Consider the following 20,885-nt stretch of genomic DNA (forward strand, 5'->3'; position numbering starts at 1 on the left):
GGGACAGGGGAGGGATCGGGTAAGGGAGGAGGATTGGGCCACTGGGTGCGGTTACCGGGAACCCAGGCCCATCAATCACTGGCCACTTTGCGTTCTGGCATGGAGAATAGTGAGGTGGAGGAAGAGGGGAGGCACTGAGGAGAGGTGCCAGGATTTACCCCCAACTGCCAGGAGCTTCAAAAAGGATGGAACTGTACCGGTTGACTCAGGCCTGGGGCCCAAAATTGCAGCCAGAATATTAGGTAAGGCTGTTTTCTTGCTCCCAGGATTTTGTCCAGTTGGGCTTGTCCCAGTGAGTGCTATAACGTGAAGTGAAAGGAAGGTGGGGACAGAGCTTTGAAGAGAGAGGACAAGAGCTAGGGACCATAGAACCAGAGACTGTGGTGAGAGAGAGGATAAGGGCAGGGTTCAGAGATATTTCTGTACGTTTAGACATGAAATAAGTGCCATGGAAATTACATGCAAAACAGCATGCAAATGAGGACTGTGCCTTTGGGGTATGAATCATAGAACCTTACTGTTGCAAGGAAGAGAACTTGGAGCTCATCTTGCTGAACTCTTCATTTTATAGTTGTGGAAACAGAGCCAGAGATGGGAAATAGTTGAATCCTGTCCTGGTGTTGTTTTGTGTTCCTGGATTTGGAGAGTTCCTGGGAGCACAGGGAAAGGTACATAGGTAGGGTGTGGGGGGAAAGTCAAGGGAAGAGTGTCGGCAGGATATTACTCTCTACTGCTTGGAGTCTCTTGTCTCTGGCCCCTGAGTCTTGGAGGCAACTCAGGGGAGTAAGGCAGGTGTACTACTCGGGGACATTTCCCTTAAACAGCCTATTCCAAAGATTATTTTATGTATCCCCTTGCTTCCAGGCAGACAGATCCCACTCCACCCCCACTTCCATGGGATTTTACCATATTTTCTAAGGTCCACAGAGAAGGAAATGCACCAACTACCTCAGTTTCTTGACCTAGAAATAAATCCCTCAATGATGACTAAATATTGAGCTTTTTTTGAGATTTTTAGCACAAGTTTCCCTGCTGCAATATAAGCTGCTAGAGAAAATTAAGCCCCCACCCCCACCCCAAAAAAAGTACTGAGGAGTGGTCTTACACCTGTTGTCCATGTCTAAGCTGAGAACAGAGATGGAAATGAAACTACCGGCTCTGAAGGCTGAGTCAGAAATGCCCCTGCCTGTATTCATGTGGTGCCATGGCCCCAGAGCTCTCAGCCAGGCCCGTCTGGCTCCGTGTGGTGCTGGCCCACCCTGGAGAAAAGGGCACCTTTCCTGCTGTCCCTTCCCCACCTCCTGCTTCCTTCACTATCCAGACACTGGGGTTGAGAAGCGAGAGCAGGAAGGTGAAAGGGGACTTCCCGCAGGTTACCAAAGGTGGCTTTTCTCAGTGTCTTCTTCCTTCCTCAAAACATTTAACATTCTTTGTTCTGTGCTTCATGAGACTAAGTTGGTGTTAGGGCAAGAATGGGCAGAGAGCTTGGAAAGCAGTGTGGGTAGAAACTTGGTCACAACCCCAACACCTTCCCCACTCCCAGAATTATCTTTTCCTCTATCTTAGTTCCCATTTTATATCCTCAAAGGCCCTGGGCAAGAGCAAGAAATTCCTTTCTAAGTGTCCCCAGCCTCACCCTGCCCTGTCCTTAGACCCTCAGGATCACCTTCTTGGCTGTTTGATTCTCTGCCTTCTCTACTGCCAGCAAGTTAAGAAGGGCCCCCTCAAATCCCCCTAAACAGTCTGGAAAGAATCCTTACAGCTCCCCCACTGCTTCTGAGGGCCTGCACGGGGTAGGGGTAGAGTAAGAGAACTGTGCCAGGGAGTTGAAAAGGAAGATTTTCTTGGGGAGATCAGGAAGAAGCCTGAAAACGGGGAGAAGATAGGGAAAATTTGGGAACTAAGAGGCCTGTAGTCCCTCCTGTGAAGCTGACTGCCTAACGTAGGGCAGGCTGTTCATATTGAATATTGTTCAGGGGATTTATTAGGGTGGCTCCTGTTTACAGAGCCTCTGTTTCTCCTCTGAAACACAGAGCAGTGGGGAAGAGCATGCGGTGAAGGAGGGAGGGGATGGCTTCTCGGAGGTGACAGTCCCACGGTGTCCATCACCAGATTCCCCTCTTTAGCTCCCGAAGCCATGGAGGAGGGGAAGGAAGGCATCTCACAGGTGACAGTGCTATGATGTCCATCAGCACCAGAAGAGACTGACTAGAGAGGGATCCAAGAGGAGCTACCTGCTTCTGAAACAACCTCCTTACCCCATTCTTTCCTGCGCCCCCTCTCACATGCCCTCAAGACTATGGCCAAGTGGGCCAGATCTCCTGGCTGGCATTCCTGCTCTCCGTCCAGGCAGCCAGCTCTCTGCTTCAGCACAGAGCACATGCTGAGGTCTCTTGCACTCCTTTGCTCAGTCACCTCAACGTGTACACATGTTGCAGGTTCCTAGTGATAAAGGAGCGGGCTCTGGCCCTGCAAGCAGGAAGATGGTGGGCTCTGGGACCCTTTGGGGGCATAGCTGCTTGGCTGGAGTAGGGGGAGGGAGAAGGCTGCTGGCAGCTCAGCTGAGCTCAAGGTTTTGGTGACTCATGGGGGGGCGGCGAGGCTCATGAAAACAACAGGGGGAAGGAGGGGGACCCAGGCCTGTTAGAGCTCTCTTTTGCCCGTTTCTCCCCTACTGTGAGCTCTGTGGGTAAATAAAGGTCTCTTATCTGGATTGTGGGGGCTCGGAGATGCCCTAGCTCTGAAGGAAGAGAGGGAAATAGGAAAGAGAACAGGAGAAGCTGAGCATCCCAGTGAGAGGCTTCAGTGAGGCAAGGATAGGAGGGGCCAATTATTCTTGCTCTTTTGTAACCATTGGCTGCACAGAAGGTACTGGGCATCCGCATGTGCTGGACAGCTCAGGGCTCCTGGGCATCATCCAGAAAGGGGGCTTCCCAGGCAGACAAAGCTCCTTCTTCCAGCCCTCACTTGCCTGCTCAGAGCTCTTGGTACCCAGCTGACACCGCATGACTTAAGAATTTATGTTTTTTTAAATCATTACTGTAAGACCACTTAGTCTCTGTACTCTCTTCCCTGGAAATAGGCACCATGATCCTCAAAGGTGCTGATTCTCTCTCTCTCACAGGCCAGCTTGGCAGTGTGCATCTTCGCCATCCTTTCTGAATCAGGGGAATGATAGGGTGCTATATTTGAGATCACAACAGCAGGAAGGGGCCAGAAGATGGACCAAGAGAACCAGCCATGCCTTTGAGCACAGTGCCAGAGGCCTCCTTGTTTCAGCAAAGGTAAGCAAGGATCCAAATACATAATAATTATTATCCTCCCTCTAAACTCAGAGAAGGATGGGCTAAGAGGAGGGGACTTCTCTGACAGAGTCCAAGTACTCATCTGCCTATTTCTATTGCTTTCTTTGCTGGTGACCCTGCTCGCTAACTGGGGAGAGGGGTTCTCTGCTGGGATGCTCCTGAAGCTCCAGAGATGGATTTGATTGGAGAAAGGAAGAGACCAACTGCCCTTTATGTAGGAACATGGGACTAGCTCCACTCCCCAGCTCTCCCTGACAGCATCAGGAGCTCAGGTCCCTACTGGGACACCCATATAAAGCTCACCTGGCTCTCACCTCAGTGGTGCTGTGAGGGGCTGCACCAGGTGTGGTGAGATGTACTAGTAAGAAGGAGTGAGAGAGTGAGAGAAATATAAGAATCACTCCTCAATACCATATGCTTCTCTTTCTCAAACCTCTCCTTAGCCCTCCTTATCATCCACCTCCCTTCATTCAACTCCACTCCTGGCCATTTCATCCCCTCCAGTCTAAGGACTTGGTAAGTAGTTGCCTGTTCCCTATACTTTTCTCCCTCTTGCTCTCCTTCTCTCCTCCCAACATCCACTCAAGAATTATCCTATTTGAACTCTTTCCACCAGGATCTGAACCCAGAGTCCCCAGGCTCTGCTACTCCCCTGACTCTGAGACTGCCACTCTGAAACTGACCCATAAACACTCATCCTCCCCACAAGGATAGCCAGGCCAAGACTGGTGTGTCCACTGGTACCAAGGGCCCTGACCCAAAGCAGAGGGCAGCCCTAGGGGAACTGTGGAGCCTGGCCCTAAATGCGTGTATGCCTGTGCATTGGGCACACTGGTTTATTAGTGTTATTTCAGCATTGTGATGCAGAGAGAGTAAGTGTAACAGCTGCTCCTTGCTTGCAGTGTTTATTGTTACCTAGAGACAACCTCCTGGCTTTTTCCCAGCTCCCCCTCCCCCCAAGCCCAGCCCCCTCCCTGCCAACCATCCTATTCTCCCCACACCGATGGGAAATTTATAGCTTGCCCATACCATGCCTTTAACCCTCTCCTATCCATAGGATAGGTGGTGAGGGAAACCAAAGTGAACAGTGGGTATGCTTGGCCCCAGAAGGATAGAATAGTGTATGGAGGAGGGAAGGATGGAGAGAGGGAGGGTAAGACTTCCCTTCCCCAGTCTGCATCCAAATTCAGGCTTCAGTTGCCTTCCTGGCTCTCATGTTGAGAGAAAGAGCTTTAGACCTAGCCTTGGGATCCCAACATCCTTCTCACATGATTATTCTCTTCTCTGGCATCTCTAAGGCCCCCAGTTGGACTGCCTAGCTCTGAGCAAGTTCAGCGAGGTAGTACTGAAATAGGAGGAATAAATACTGAGTGGCAGAACCCAGCCCCCTCCTTTCTATAGAGATGTCATGTCAAGATAGACAAGAGGCTCTGGCATGAGGAATGCTGGCCAGACCTCCACAGCTAGGTAGATGTCAAACGCAAAGCTGGCTGCTGAGCCTGGTGGGTAAAACTGCCCACCTTAACTTCACCTGTTCCTGGCACTAAGATCCTGAGGGACTCCCAGGTCATCCTCCAAGCTGGTCTTCTTGGTCTGGTTAGGCTATTTCTTTTTGCTTTTCTTCCTGGCCCATTTTATCTTGCTTATCTTTGGTTTGATACTTTGGGGCAGACCCAAGAGACCAAAGGGACTGAAGTGTGTTAGTCATGGCCTCAACAGAACTGGGGAAGGAGAAGCTCCTCTATCCCCTCCTGACCTAGGACCTTTCATGAAGGGGCACCATGTCAGGTATTCACCATCTCCACTGCAAACGAGAGGGAAAAGGATCAGATTTTAGCAGAAAGGTTTGAGGTTAGATACCTGGAAAAACTTATGGGATGTAAGACTTCAGAATGGGCCTACTTCTCTTCAGAGATTTTGCTTCTGCCTGGATGGATTTAAGTCTTTGTCTACTATCCAACGGGCATTGGAAGAACAGGGTTACTTTTCTGGGGCTCCTCCAGATGTGAGTCTTAGTGCAATCTTCACACAATATACCCCTTTTCAGTCCTTCTAAATGTAGTATGTATTGCCCTGGCTGGTTTGGCTCCGTGGATAGAGAGTTGGCCTGTGGACTGAGGGTCCCGGGTTCGATTCTGGTCAGGGTCACATGCCTGGGTTGTAGGCTCGATGCCCAGTTGGGGGCGTGCAGGAGGCAGCTGATCGGTGGTTCTCTCTCATCATTGATGTTTCTATCTCTCTCTCCCTCTCCCTTCCTCTCTGAAATCAATAAAAATATATTTCAAAAAATAAAATAAATGTAGTATGTGTTAAGCAGACAGCCTTGGGTTTCAGTGCTAGTGCTGCCATTTATCAGCTGTGCCACCTTGGTGAGTCACTTAACCTCTTTGAGCCCTACTTTCCTTGTCTGAAATGCAGATGAACAACCTCTCAAGGTTGTGGAGAGAATATAGTGAAATAATGTGTGTAAAGCACCTAGGACAGTGCCTGATACTCAGTAGCTGCTCATTCAACAAGGGTTGATGCAATAGTGTCTATTACTTTTATCGAGTTAGCAGGACTAACGTTGCTTCAAAGACTCCATGATTATAGTCCAATATGTGTATATGCATATTCTGGGGAGAATGTCCATAGTTTTCTTCATGGTGTGGAACCAGGGTTGGCAGTCTTCTGGAAAGGAAAGTCCCAATCCCTTGATTCAGATTCCCCAATAAGTGAGTTCCCCCATTCCCATTCCTCTCAAGCCAGGAGCACCTTAGACAGTGTTCTGCCTGGAAGCACATCTTTGACTCGGGTAGACTGGGAGAGACAGCCATCAGGGTAGCTGGCAACACCTAGTGTTTGCCAGGCACCTTATAGTGTGAGTACATTTACCCACATGAGCTCTTTTGGTACCCAGAACATCGCAGTAAAGTGAACTACCATTTATTGAGTGCCTACATTGTGCTGGGTGTGTATTTTTAAACGATGTTTCAAGTCTATAGAATAGTTCATTACCTTGATATGCCATAATTTATAAGGCTCATCTCCTATTTTTAATCCTTTAGATATTTTTACTGTTTTAAATACCACAACAAACATCCTAACACATAAAACTTCATGCATTTTTTTATAGTAAATTCCAAGAAGTGGAATTATTGGGTCAACAGATACAAATATCCCCCCATGGTTATGATCATTTTCTTGATGTACCCTAATGAGAATAATATTTTTTAATCTTTCTCTTTGGAATCCTGCAATGGAAACACAAAGGCAGCCTCCTCTTCCTTCTATACCCAGCAGAGACATTAATAATCTATCATAGCTTTTTTTTTTAATTGAGGTAATTGTAGATTCACATGCAGTTGTAAGAAACAATACATTTTTAAGAGATCCCTTATACATTTTTCCTACTTTCACCCAATAGTAACACTTTGCAAGACTACAGTGTATCACAACCAAAATATTGACATTGATACAATCCACCAATCTTATTTAGATTTTCCCAGTTTTACTTGTTTGTGTGTGTTTTAGTGTGTGTGTTTTAGTGTGTGTGTGCTATGCAATTTTATTACCTGTATAAATTTGAATATCTGCCCTAACTGGTTTGGCTCAGTGGATAGAGCATCGGCCTGCGGACTGAAAGGTCCCAGGTTCGATTCCGGTCAAGGGCATGTGCCTTGGTTGCGGGCACATCCCCAGTAGGAGGTGTTCAGGAGGCAGCTGATCGATGTTTCTCTCTCATCGATGTTTCTAACTCTCTATCCCTCTCCCTTCCTCTCTGTAAAAAATCAATAAAATATATTTAAAAAAATTTGAATATCTATCACTACAGTCACGATACTGAACAGTTTCAATACCACAAATATTCCTCATGTTACCCTTTTATAATCATGCCCACCTTACCCCTCCTCAATCCCTAGGAAACACTAATCTTATCCTCCACTTCTAAAATTTTGTCACTTCAAAAATGGAGTTATATACTATGCAATTTTTTAGGATTCGCTTTTTTCACTCAGCATGATTCCATCTATGTTTTTATATGTATCAATAGCTTGGTTCCCTTTTTATTTCATGATGTGGATGTACCACAGTTTAACCATTCACCTGTTAAAGAATACTTTAGCCCAGCAGGAGTGGCTCAATTGGGGCATCAGCCTGTGCACCAAAAGGTTGCCAGTTCAATTCTTGGTCAAGACACACACCTGGGTGTCTGATTTGATTCTGGTTGGGGTATGTAAGGAAGGCAACTGATCACTGTTTCTCTCTCACATAGATGTCTCTCTCTCTCTCTCTCTCTCTCTCTCTCTCTCTCTCTCTCCCCCTCTCTCCCTCCCTCTCCCTCTCCCTCTCCCTCTCCCTCTCCCTCTCCCTCTCCTTCTCCCTCTCCTTCTCCTTCTCTCTCAGCATATCCAAAGGTGAGGATTAAAAAAAAAAAAAGAATGCTTTGTACTCATTAGGAATTAATGAAGTAGCTCATTTTACTTGGTGTGCTGAGTGTTTTATCTTCACAATTATTAAGCTTAATCTTTCAGGCATGGCACTATTATTTCCATTTCATAGACTAGGAAAAATGAGGCTCATAGTAAATGATTTTCCCACTATCACATTCTATTAAATGGCAAAGAAGATATCTTGGAACCCAAGATAATAGGGCTCTTTCGTTACACCAGGCTTTCTCAGACCCTGACTAAGGTTGCTGGGAAAAGGGTGTGTTGGAAGAGAGAAGTTGGAGGCACGAAGAACACTGGAGCATCTTGGGTCAAATCAGGTCATCACAGCTAACTTTGGTTCATAGGTTAGAAGAACAGTAGTGTCATTGAGCAGGGACAATGAGGCATGTGTCCTTGAAATTGTTTTCCCTTTGCCAGGGAAGAACAAGGCTGAAGTGGACGGAGCCCACAGGCCATCTGCCCACAGACCCGAGACCTGGAATGGGAAAGGGAGGATCCACCCTTTCGTTGACTATCAGAGAATGAGGAGGCAAGATACTCCTTGGAAATATGAAATTGTATGTGTCTCTTGCCAGGTCTAAGGAAAATGAGGCCTATGACAACAAGTGAGCTCTCTATTCTGGAGGAGTAAGGGAGATGTAGCACCTTTTTATTTGGTTGCGGTGAGGGGAACTACAGTTCATTTCCACATGTACTACATCTTGGGCAGTCTCAGTGTCTGGAACAAGGTACACGGGGCAAACAGAGTGGGAGCTAAAATGCCAGTCCGGTGTTTAGTCCTGACTTCACCACTGCTCTTCCCCTCCAACTAAGTCAGGAGTTGTAGAAATCATTTAGTCTGTCCCTGAGCCTCTGGTCACTGGTTGAAGCTGACAGGTAGAAACCTGAGTTGGCCCAGTCATGATGGATGGTAGAGATGCCAGCTTGTAGGAGAGAAGGTTTGGCTCCTCTCTTAGGAGCTGTATCTGGCCAAAGGCTGCCTCCTCCCACTTCTTGCTGGAACTGGCTCTTTTGTAGTTGATGTTACTATTGCTCCCTTGGCCTAGTCCAGTGATTGTGGACTCATAATAATTTTCCCTATCTGCTTATGGCTCCAGAACCAGGCCGACCGCACATAGTACTCTTCTCCATCTCCCTTGGCCCATCAAAAATGGCACATGTTCTCACAGTGGCGCCCGCCATCCTTACCAATAATTCCAGCCATGGGAGGAAAACACGAGGCCTTCAGGATTTATGGGGACTGTACTGCATTGAAACAACCAGAGATATCCATTCTGCATCTGCTTGTTGGTTGGAAGTTCTTAGACACAAGGGAGACCACTCTTACCAGCTCTTATCCCCACTGAGGTTTCCTGACTGTCAGAGGTCCTGACGTGGCTGGGAGACAGCTCTCTTCCCTTGCAGCCAAGATGGCTCCTAACCAGGAAATCTCAGGACCCCTGCTTACTCTCTTTCTTTGGCTGCCTCTCTACTCCAGGTCCCCTTCTCTCCTGTCACCACTCCCTTCCCATTCCTCCTTTCTCCTCTCTCTCTCAGCAAGTTTTTTATGTGATTACAGGCACTGCATGGTAATTAGTGCTAAACTCATTTGCACAACTACAGTTAATTGGCTACAACAATTAATTAATGTGTTGGAAATTTGGCACTGGAAAAAAAAAGTTTGTCATCAAAATAAGGGCAAAAAATTGTAGAGTAAGGTACCCATAAAAATTGAGGGCAGGCTTCAGAAGCCCAGCTGGGCCTCAGACTTCAGGCTGGCCTCAGATGCCTTCCCACTCCCCACTTCAACACATTTTCCTTCTTCCTCTTTCATTTTTTTCTCTTCCTTTTCCTCCCTCTATTTCTCTTCTCTTCTCTCTCTCTCTTTACAACTTAAGCAAACTCATTTCCCTGATAAAATATAGCATGACTAATGGCTAGAGCATGTAAAAATCATTGGGAAAATGTCCTTGGAAGACGAATGCATTTTCAGCAGAATAATTAACTTAATTAACAAATTCACATGCATATTCATCAGGCTATTAATGTCTTCTCGGCTCAGCTTGATGAACATTGCGGTAATAACCATCTCATTTACATACTGCATTCTACTGCGATCCAAAACAGAGACAACATACAGGCGTATACACACACACATACACTTACACAAATACACACAACATGCTTGGGCCGCTTTGATTTCCAGGTTGGCTGTGAGTGTGTGTGTGTGTGTGTCTGTGTGTAGGAACCCCGACTGCTTGGTGGTATGATCTTTAGAGGGTCATGAGTGAGATGGGGTAGTGATGTCCATATGTGGATTTAAGAAAACAAATTCATTCATATTCTCTCTCTCTCTCTCTCTCTCTCTCTCTCTCTCTCTCTCACTCTCACTCTCTCTCTCTCACTCTCTCTGCCTCTTTTTCCTTGTTTCCTTTCCCCTGTGTCATTTTCTTCTCTTGCGCCCCCCGCCCCCCAATCTCTCTAGGGAAAAACTTGGTATCTGTGCCAACTTTTTCTCCCCTCCCCTCCTCCCTCTCTCTCCTCCTTCCCTTCTTGCAACTGCTGCCAGCCGGCATCAGCACCGAATTGCCATCTCCTTGAGCTCTCTGTGGAGCAATCTCAGAGAGCAGTAAGGTGTGACGCGGGGCTCTGCCGGCTTCGCAGCACCGCCTGCGGAAAGAGCGCAGGATGGCGGAGGAAGATTAAGAGAAATCTCGAGCAGGGCTCCGCTGCCATTGGTGTGTGCAAATGCCGAGGAGGAAGGGAGAGGGAGAGCGAGGAGGGGGGGTGTAGAAAGGGCGGGGTGGTGGTGGTGGTGGGGAGACCAGCAGCTGTCAGCCTAATTCTTCTAACACTCTGCTTGTGGTCATATTAGAAAAACAGATTATGCCCCTCGGTGCCACTCACTTATACTTGACATACGTTAATGTTCTATATCTCCATTCTCCGGTCTTGACAACAGTGGACTTCAGGTCAAGGAGGATGGGGGTCTGGGTGGCCAAGGGTCACAAACGATTCTACCCCCTCATTCTCTCCTGACCTCCAACCCCAGTCTGTACTAGCCCTTTAGAAAGCAAGCCAGGACCAGAATTTGCATCCTGTGCCACCATTTGGTCCTGCTTTTTGCAGCCCCTGGGAAGTTGAGAGGTCAGAGGACACCTGGAAGCCCTTTTCTCTGAAAAGTCACTGCCCCTTTAGTCTTAATAGGTAACATTAGGGCAAAGTAAGACCAGCCTGATGGCACCCCCTGCTCTAACCTTTCTATTGCCCTCCACCGCAAATCAGAAGTTGAAGGTCAGTGAAAGGGGTCCATGATAGTGCTCCATGAGAGGGCTACAGAGAAGTCATAAGCAAACAAGGCCAGGATTGTTTCTGGGTTGCTATGGAAACCAGGTTCCCTCCTCCTGGCAGGAAGGGAGGGCTGCCTGAGGCCTTCCTCCTTCCACCAATCCTGAAGGCTGTAAAGGCGGAGTTTGCTAAGGCCTGGGGAATCTTGGAGGACAGACCAACCATTCCCAGCAGCCTGCCTGCCAGACCACAGCCCTTTGACTACCACCTTCCCTACCCTCTCACCCCAAAATTCAGTCAAAGGAGGCTTTTCCTCAGTGCCTTGTCCTCTATGGAGACCTGTTGCTTAGCAACCACTAGTGCCTTCTTCCTAATAACTTGCAGGGGCTGAGAGATATAATATGTCTCTATATTCAGTTTCCCTTCCCTGTCTATTTATATTTAATAACCAAAGCCTTGTCTTGGGTTCCCTTGGCACCTGTTTTAGAGGGAGTAAGCTGCATCCTGAAGTTATACCTGAGGAAGAACTTCCAAACAGGGAAGAGTGGGAGAAAAGACAGGAGTAGATAGGGAAGCTGTGGAATCTTTTTTTTTTAAGTGTAGGTTGGGGAGGGGGGGAAGTATTTAGAACTTGGGATGTGGGGAGAGAATGTCCACCGGGATTCCCAAGGGTCTGTTCAGGACCTGGAGTGGACCCTATCAGCTGCTTCCTAGTTGGCATTTTCCACTCCCCATACCCTGTCCTGCCCCTCCTTCCTAAACTTCCAGTCTAGAGCCCTCTCATATTTCTGTATGTGGGAGGCCTGTCCCTCTGGGAATGTCTAGTTTCCTAATGTTTGTATGTTGGTATCCAGGAAGGGGGCTGTGTCAGTGTATGTCCAACAAGGCCTGGGTATCTCTCAAAGTTTTCCAGTCAGTCAGGAAACCTGGGTCTGAGCCCCCTCTTCTTATTCTCCTGTGATCCTGGTTATTCACTTACTCTATCCTTTGTTGATTCATCAGCAGATCAATAATAATAATAGCCCTGGCCAGTATGCTCAGTCATTAGAATATTGGCCCGTGGACAGAGGGCCTTGGGTTCGATTCCTGGTCAAGGGCATGCACCTCAGTTGCAGGTTTGATCCCCAGTTGACATGACTCTCTCACATTGATGTTTCTCTCTCTCTCTCCCTCCCCCCTCCCTCCCTCCCTTTCACTCTCTCTAAAAATCAGTGGAGCCCAGCTGGTGTGGCTCATTTGGTTGAGCATTGTCCCAGGCACCAGGAGGTTGCTGGTTTGATTCCCAGTCAGGGCACATGCCTGGGTTGCCAGCTAGATCCCCAGTAGGGGGCATGCAGCTGATTGATGTGATGTTTCTCATCAATGTTTTAATATATCTCCTTTTCCCTTCCTCTCTCTAAGATCAATAAAAAAATATATATATTTTAAATCAATGGAAAAAATATCCTCAGGTGAGGATTAACAACAACAAAAATAATAATAAATTACAATAGTGGACTTTAGTGGGATAAGTTTAAAGTAATATGTAAGAGGAAACACTCTGAAAACTGTCAAATTTAACTAAAATATTATTTTAAGGTCTGAAAAGGTTTGACTGCTGGGAAGAGGAAGGCATCATGAATCCAGCCTAGCCCTAGGCTTAGGAATGCATTAGTTTTTTGGCCAGAGGGGTATGATTCTTTGCCCTCTGGTTGGTAGGATGGGGAGCTATATATCAAAATCAAACACAAAGCTGTCTAAGGAGAGTAGCACACAGTGTCACCATCATCTTCCCCGCCTCCAGTCCCAAACTCTGATCACTAGTCTTCAGTAGCCCTGCCGATACCCCACCCTGAACCTTCCATCCTTCTGGGTCGGCACCTTCACTGCATTCATGCTAGCTCACAGACTGTACAGTTTCACCCTTCATTCCCCCCTTCTCAGCACTTCCTCCAACCCGGCCTTCTGTGGGAGACAGATGGGGTGTCTGGGATGGAAAAGGCTCTGGGCTCTATGCCGCCTTGGGTGGGCAGCCTGCCTCCCCATCTCCCCACTACTCCCCCTCTCCCTACCTAAGACACTCAGATTCACCCCGGGCAACTTTGGGAGCTCCTGAGGATTCCAACTCTCTTACTTCTCAGACTCAGCCCCAGAAGCAAACCAGAATGAAATCTTTCCAATCCTAGACCCCAGCCCCTCTTTGTGGAAGACCAATGCAAAGGAGGAATTAGGTTTGGGAATGGTAGGGCTCCATGCGAAGGGACTAATGTGGAGAGGAAGGGAAAGGCCCAGGGTCCCTCACTGAGGACTGATGGCTGGGGTTTGGGGCCTGAGTTGACAGAGAAGGCTGAACCTCAGCAGCTCCTTTGTTCCAGAAATCTGGGGTCCCTGAAAGGAGGCTTAGCTTGGGGAGGGGGAGAAAGAGAACTAACATTACAGAGCACCAACTGTGAGCCAGGCATGATGCCAGAGCCTTTCCATACCTGTAGTCACAACTAGCAGGTGAGGAGTCTGGATGAATAGGTGTCTCATGAGCTCTCAGCATCTCTCGGCAGAGTTGACCACCTCCTCCGCTGATTCTATGATGTCATTACCAATTCTCCTACCACTCTGGCTGCTCTTTCTCTCTCTCCTTTGCAAGCTCATCCTTAACTCCTTAGACTCAGCTAAGTCCCCCAACTATATACTTTGATGGTACTACATATCCTTTCAGAGCACTTAGCACAGTTATTTCACACTTATTTGTGTAGCCATTTGAATAATGATCCTATTTCCCCCACCAGATGGAAAGTTCCACGAGGACAATGACCACGTCTGTCTGTGTTCACCGGTGTGCTCCCATTGCCCAGCACAGTGCCTGGCATAAAGCAGCTGTTTGGTAAATATTTGTTGAATGAATGAATAAATGACAAAATTCTATCTCTCTGTCCTAAACTCAACTTCTTAGCCACTCCCTCACTCCAGAGCTAACTCACCCCCAATGTGTGCACCAGGGAACAGGGTGCCTGGAAGGTCATCTCATTCTCCTGGTAAAAAGCCATCAGAACAGGACTAGTCCCAGTTCCAGGGTATGGTATGGGGCCTCTGCCCTCCTAATATCTGGCTCTGCCTGCCTGTTCTCCAGGGATTGAGAGAATTCAAAATCCCAACAACTTCTCCCCATATTGGGGCCTGAAATCCCTCGTGAGCTGGAAAGGAGGAGTTCTATTGGAGAAGGGTGTCCCTCTTTTCTACCTTAGCTGAGATTGCAGAGACCCCCTCTGTTTGCTTCTGTCCTCTTTCCCTGGACTTCAGGGAAGGGGTTGGTTTGAACAAGTGGGAGGGATAGATAAATGGTAAAGCCGGACAAGCTGCTTGTTCGTTGACAGCGCTGGTGACAAGCCTCCGCCAGGTGACTGGAGCAGAGGAACACAGGACCCAGCAGCCTCAAGTCCTTTGGGACTACACTCTCTAGACCCTCGGAAGCAGGGAGTGGATTTGTCTGGGAAGTGGCCAGCCTTCAGCCCAGACCTTCATCTGTACCTTTCTGCTGCCCTTGCCATCTGACCTCAAAATTAAAGTGAGGCCAGCCCCTTGCTCTCCCTGGCCACTCCCTATTTTAGCCAATGCCCAGCCCAGAGCATCTCTTCCACCCAGCTGAGCACCAATATCTAGTTCTCACAGCTGCCTCTCATACAGTCCCCTTATCCTGACAGTGCCTCTCAGCACTCAGGTATTGGGGTCATAGATCTGGAATCCACTCCAGACAGTGTTGCTCTCTCTGACCCTACCTGTTCTCTGGGCCCCTAATGAAGTAGGTCAACTCAGGCTGTGGGCCAAGTCCTTGTGTCCTCATCAAAGACAACATCTGTCTCCTCAAAGATGATAATTCTGCGGAAGGAGATGAGACAGGCACAGGAGAGAAACCTCCATCCTGCCCGGGCCCTCACCCCAGATTCCACTGCAGGCACAGATTGAGGGTGAGGGCCAAGACAGCCACAGAGGCCTACACTCATACATGCCCCTGCACAGGCCTTCATGCCTCTGAGCCCCCAAATATGTGGGCCCCTCCTGGGCTCACCCAGCTACCTGTGCTGCTGCTGCTGCTGCTGCTGCCAAGCCAGCCTTCTTTTATTCATGCGTTGTTTTATTGCTGGCAAATGCTGCTGCTTGCTGCTGTTAGAGGCGTTCCTGCCAAATCCATCCCAACATCTTGGCCTGGCATCAGGGCGGCATGCTAATGTGGAAATTTGAAGAGCCGCTCAGTTTTAAATCGGAATTTTAAATGAGCAGCAGTGCTCCTGAGGGACCCAGGCAAAATTGAACAGTATCTGATCTACCCTTCCTACTCCCACTCCCATAGAATCACCCTACTTTCTCCCCTCTGCTCCCCTTGACTTGGACATTAGATGAGGGAGTGGCATGGGACACACTAGGGCAAGAAGGAGTTGGTACCAGATGGAGTCATCTGGGCCAGTAATGGGCTGAGATTCCCCGACTCAGGACCAAGGAGGGATCCACTGCCTGCTATCATGGGAAAATGGAGGCAGGGACTCTCTACACAAGGGAGTAGAGCTGGGGATGGTGAAACTGACGTGCCTACCCCACTTCCCATTTTACCAGGAAACAAGAAGAGAAGGCCCAGAGCAGAGAAGAGGGAAGGTGGAATTCCAAGAAGACACTCATGAGCAACATGCAGTTGTGTGGACTGGGATATGTGCACACAGCTGTGCATGCAGGTCAGGATGTTTGCTGAGGCGCCCTGTAGCACATATGTACACAGCCCACACATCACCTATGTATGGAGAGAAATTATTCATATATGCAGGGCAGTCTTTCTTCCCATATCCAGGCCCCTGTCCTAACCAGAGCAAGCTGTTTCTATAAGTTGCTAGCCTGAGCTGTGCTCCAGGTTTTCCCATAAATCCTAATGCACTAACATTCCCAGCTCCTGGCAGCTACCTTGAGTCAGCCATGGTGGTGACAGAGCCCCACAGCAACTCTGGGGCACTTAAACTCATTTTGTGCATTGTTGTGGCTACAGTATGGTGCCTTCTCAGATGGCCATCAGATGACAGGCTCCGACCTCTCATCTGGGAGAGGTAGCCTTGCTTTCAGAGGGAAGAATGGGCTAATGGGAGGTGAGAGAGGCAGAAGCTGTACCTGTCTGTTACCCCCTTTCCTCTTTACCTGTCTCCAGGAAACAGATGGCCCCTCATTATAAAACATATATTGTGCCCTGGCCGGTTGCTCAGTGGTTAGAGCGTCATCATGTGGACCGAGGGGTCGAGGGTTTGATTCCTTGTCAAGGGCACGTACCTCGGTTGCAGTTTTGATCCCTGGCCCTGTCGGGGCACATGCAGGAGGCAAGCAATCGATGTCTCTCTCTCTCTCTCTCTCTCTCTCTCTCTCTCTGCCTCCCTTCTTCCCTCTCCTCCCCTCCTTCTTCCCTTCCTCTCTCTCTAAAAATCAATGGAAGAAAATATCCTCTGGTAAGGATTAAAAAAAGAAGAAGAAAACATATATTGAGTGCCCACCCTCAAGGGGACAATGTGCTTAGCTTAGCACAGTGCCTCACAATTTTCTGGGCCGGGTCGATGACAGCCCGAAGAATCTGGATGTGCTATCTCCATCGGACAGTCCACAATAACTTGCATGGCAACCTCAACCTCACCAATGTAAGCTGCCAAAGAATGCTCCCTGACCTTCCCCAGGATTCCTCCTCCCTCAAAGAAGGAGCCAGCTCCTTTATGGGTTGGTGTGGCTGCCAGCCAAGAGGCTTGGGGCAGGCCTGGGGCATGCAGCTGGCAGCTGCCCACCAGATCCCCAAGGAACACCTTCCTCCCCCACTCCATCGCCCCATTCAGATGGCCCCTGGGCTGCAGGGAGTTAGAGCTCCCTGCTCCCCATTTCCAGAGTAAACCTCAAGCTAGAAAGCCCACCATCTTCCTTTCCACTGTAACCTGTTCCAAGATCCTCCACACAGGTACTTCTCCCAGGCAGGACCAAAAAGTTAATATAGTAGGATTGGGCTGGGAGTAAGTAAGGGGCCTTGAGGAGTGAGACAGGGGCTAGAATTATGGGAGAAGTTCCTGAGGTCAAGAGATGGATGAGGAAGAACTCAATGGCAGTGAGATAAGATGGCAGGTGGGGGTGGAGACATGAAGTAAAGGGGCTGAGTGAATCTGCCTCTCATCTAATTAGCAACATGTAAATAATATGCAAATAACCCCCTCTTTGTTTAGAGACCACAGGGTCTGTGCTTTTTGGAAGTGGCTACAGAGGGTCCACCAAGCAGTATCTCTGAGATCCTCAAACATGGGATACTCAGGCTCAACATAGACGTCATGGTGCAGCCATCGGGTTGTAGCTTATTCCCTGGATGGACTCAGTTTCTATAGGCCTCAGTTTCCCTATGTGTGAGATGGACTGGATGGACTCCAAGGCTTCTATCCAGTACTGACAGTCTGGGGTTCTCTGATCAGGGGCCCAGCCAGGGGAATTAATGCCATTCTGGGGTGGAAACTACTTAACTCTCTTGCCCCTGCTGTCCATCTCGGCAGTTCTGCCATGGTACCCCCCGCATCCCCATGCACCTGCCATTCCGAACATGTGAACATTTTCCTGAAGGCAATGTGCTCCCCTACTCAATGCCTTTACCCCACTGTTTCCTCTGCTAGGAATATCCTTCCCACTTTAGTCCCTTACCTGGCTAACTCCTCTAACTCCAACAGCCTTACCTACCTTATCCTTCCACCTTTTGGACATCCCTATGTATTGTTTCCTTGTATTATTTCCCACTAGACTGTGAATTCCTAAAGAGCAGGTACTAGGTTTTGTTCAAGATGGAATCTCCACCCTGGCCTGGTAGTTCCGTTGGTTAGAACATCATCCTGATACACCAAGGTTGAGGGTTAGATCCCCAGTCAGGGCACATACAAGAGTCAACCAATGAATGCATAAATAAGTGGAACAACAAATCTCCCTCCCTTTCCCTCTTTCTCTCTCTCTCCCCCCCCCCTCCTTCCCTTGCTTCTTCCCTCTCTCTCAAATCAATAATAACAATAATAAAGAGACAAAATCTCCAATTTCCCAAGGCTGCTGTAATAAATTACCACAACCTTGGTGTCTTTTTTTTTTTTTCTTGGTGTCTTAAAACAACAAATCTCTTCTCACATTTCTGGAGGAAGGTAGTTCAACGTCAATTTCACTTCATCAAAACCAAGAGGTTGTCAGGACTCTGTGTGCTCTCTCTGGAGGCTCTGAGGGGGAATCTGTTCTTTCAGCTTCTAGGGGCTGCTGGCATTCCTTTGCTTGCAGTTGCATCACCCCAATTTCTGCCTCTGTCTTCACTCTTCCTGCTACTCTTCTGTGTGTGTATAATGTTCCTCTGCCTCTCTCTTACAAGGACATTTGTGGTGGCATTTAGAGCCCAGCCAGATGATCCAGGCAAAGCAATCTCTCATCCCAAGATTCTTAGCTTAATCACATCTGCAAAAACCCTTTTCTAAGATAAGGGAACATTCACAGGTTCTGGGGATTAGGATGTAGACATACCTTTGGGAGCCATTATTAGACTACCAAAATAAGCAAAGGCACTTTTAAAATTGTTAAGCATCTACCACTTGATAAGCATCTACCATGTGCCAGACACCATACATATATTTTATATTTTTCTCACTGCATTTAAGTCTCCCAATAACCCTGAAAGGTAGATAATAATGCCTCCACTTTACAGATGAGGAAACTGAATGAGGCTCAGGGAGATTGAGTCACCTGTTCAAGCTCACATAGCTGGTAAGTGACAGAGCTAGGATTTGAAACCAGATGGGCTTGTCTCCAAAGCCAGCATGATTTTTGCCTCACCAAAAGCCTTCAAGCCTACCCCGGGCTCTGGCTCAAATTTCTGACCTGAGTGAATGTGCAGAAACAGAAAGAGAAGTGGACAAGGGAAGGAAAGATGAGGCCCAGCCTTCCTACTGGTATCGACTCACTTTCTTTTGCCAAAGACCTCTTACCACCACCCCTAAACCTCCCCCACCACCTCTGACCCCTTGTTTAAGGAGCCTGGAATCTCCCCCACTTTGCAGCTCCATGCCACCTACTGCTGCCCGGAGGGTGGCACAGTGCCTGGACTTCAGGCAAAAGATATATCACAGAACCAGAGGGATCTCTGGGGTCACCTCTTTTACCCCTCTGTCCATATAGAGACCCACAGGACAGGGCAGACAGGGTCAGGGTAGTGGGCAGCAGAAGGGAAAATTAGCCATCTCTTCTTTTAGCTACCCTTTCTCCTCACTTCTGACACAATTTGTGTTGGGAAGTCCTCACTGAGGACTGACCTTCCAGACATCATGTTGTAATGAAAGCTGGCCAGAATCAGATTGTCCAAGACTGTCCAAACCATAAAATGAGATTTTGGCTAAGTACCTTCACCTCTCTGGGCTTCTAATTCTTCATCTTTAAAATGGGATCGATAACGATGATAATTATAATACCCATCTCACAGGGCTGTTGGGATAATAACACAGTCCAGGAAAGAAGCGTCCTAACTCACCTGGAGCAAGGGAGGTGCTGCGGGGCTATTTTGTAACAGCCCCTCAGCCCTCCAGCCGAAGCCCCTTTATCCTGGGTAACACAGGGCTTTGCTCACCTCAGCCGTCTGGTCTGCCTTGCGCGCTAGACTGTGAACTCCTCTTGGCAGGACCTTGTTCATTTTTTAATCACCGCTCCTTCTCCCCATTGTCTAACCCGCACTTGGGCACGTAGGATTGTAGGCTGGATCTACACTTGACAAATAAACAAGTGAGGGTATCAGTCGGACCCGCAAGTCCCAGGAGGCACAGAGCCTGACTCCCTCCCACCTCCCCTCCCCCGCTTTTGGGCACGACCCCTTTCCCCTGGGCTCCACGAGCTAGCGGCGAGAAAAGGATGTTCTGCAGCTTTAAGATTTCTCTTGGGCGTCCCGGTTGCCAAGGCGCGGTTGTCCGCCGAGCTGCGTCGGGCTTCGTCTTCTTCGTCTTCGGCGCACCAGCTCCTCGCTTCCGCCACTGCAGCCCGCCGCCGCCGGGCCGCGTCGGCTCTGCTCTTCCGAACCGTCTGGCGGACTTGGCACCGGCCCCGACTCCTCAGTGCCCCCGCAGTGCGTGGCAGGCTGCGGCTTCATTATCCTGATTGATTCCTCCTGCTCCCGGACACCGTGGGGGCCCCGGCCAAGGAAGGGGGGAAGAGGCGGCATCTGCGGGCCCCTTTCTGGGCCCTCGCTCCCAGCCGCTCTTGTTATTTGGGCTGCCGGCCCTCAGTGTTCTGGTGTCCGGGCCGGGCTAGGACGCAGGGCCAGGCCTATCTTTGCTCCCACCATCCCACCCCACAAACCCCATGGCAGGGAGAGCGCCAAGAAGGAGCGGAACTGTCTGGAGCTTGGTGTTGGGGACCAAGGTGCCAGCCCTGGGCCACAAACGCAGCGTGGGTTTCTGTCTCCGGGCCTGCGCTCTGCAAATGCTTTGGGCCTTTCCCAGGAGGATATGGAAGGCTTGTGAAGGGAGCACAGTGATAGACTGAGAACTTCGAACTTCGGGAGAATAAGCCTTTGCCAAACGGGAAAGGTGACATCTTTGAGGAACATTGATCACGTGGGCCAAGGCCCTATGGCACATGTCTTATCACATGCCTCCCAGGTTGCCCTAAGTACAGTTATCAGGGGAAGCAGGGACAGGGTCTGCCAAAACAACAGGACACAGCAAGGAGCTGAGCTTAAAGGAAGGCCAGAGACCTCTGTAGTTAAAGAACCTGGTCCCAGATCTAGCAGGGGGTGGTCTGGCCACAAAATCGTGGTCCCCCAGGAAATCAAATACTGAGGTGAGGCCTCAGTGGAAAGAGCAGTTGGGAACCTGGGATCATCTTCCTAGTTCTGCCACTTGAT

At 48.8% G+C, this 20,885-nt stretch overlaps 1 protein-coding gene across 14 annotated transcripts in view; it reads left to right on the forward strand.

Annotated features, from left to right (window-relative positions):
* Window positions 1-19,899, forward strand: part of CDK12 (cyclin dependent kinase 12) — an 81,923-nt gene extending 62,024 nt beyond the window's left edge. For 3 of the 14 annotated variants that reach the window (XR_002832146.1, XR_002832140.1, XR_002832150.1), the window contains 4 exons: window positions 3,125-3,284; window positions 3,749-3,821; window positions 13,768-13,862; window positions 15,587-16,297. Coding sequence is in view for 1 of the 14 variants with exons in the window: in XM_023764394.1 (XP_023620162.1) it covers window positions 13,768-13,850 (83 nt within the window). In the remaining 13 variants the exon portion in view is untranslated. Of the gene's footprint in view, window positions 1-3,124; window positions 3,285-3,748; window positions 3,822-8,155; window positions 8,262-13,767; window positions 13,864-15,586; window positions 16,298-18,036; window positions 18,084-18,701 lie in introns of those variants that run through there. The other 11 variants (XR_002832147.1, XR_002832152.1, XR_002832138.1 and 8 more) reach the window with 10 other exon arrangements.
* The last annotated feature ends 986 nt before the right edge of the window (window positions 19,900-20,885 follow it).

The sequence above is a fragment of the Myotis lucifugus genome, unplaced genomic scaffold, assembly GCF_000147115.1.
Source record: "Myotis lucifugus unplaced genomic scaffold, Myoluc2.0 scaffold_329, whole genome shotgun sequence".
NCBI classification, from domain to species: Eukaryota; Metazoa; Chordata; class Mammalia; order Chiroptera; family Vespertilionidae; genus Myotis; species Myotis lucifugus.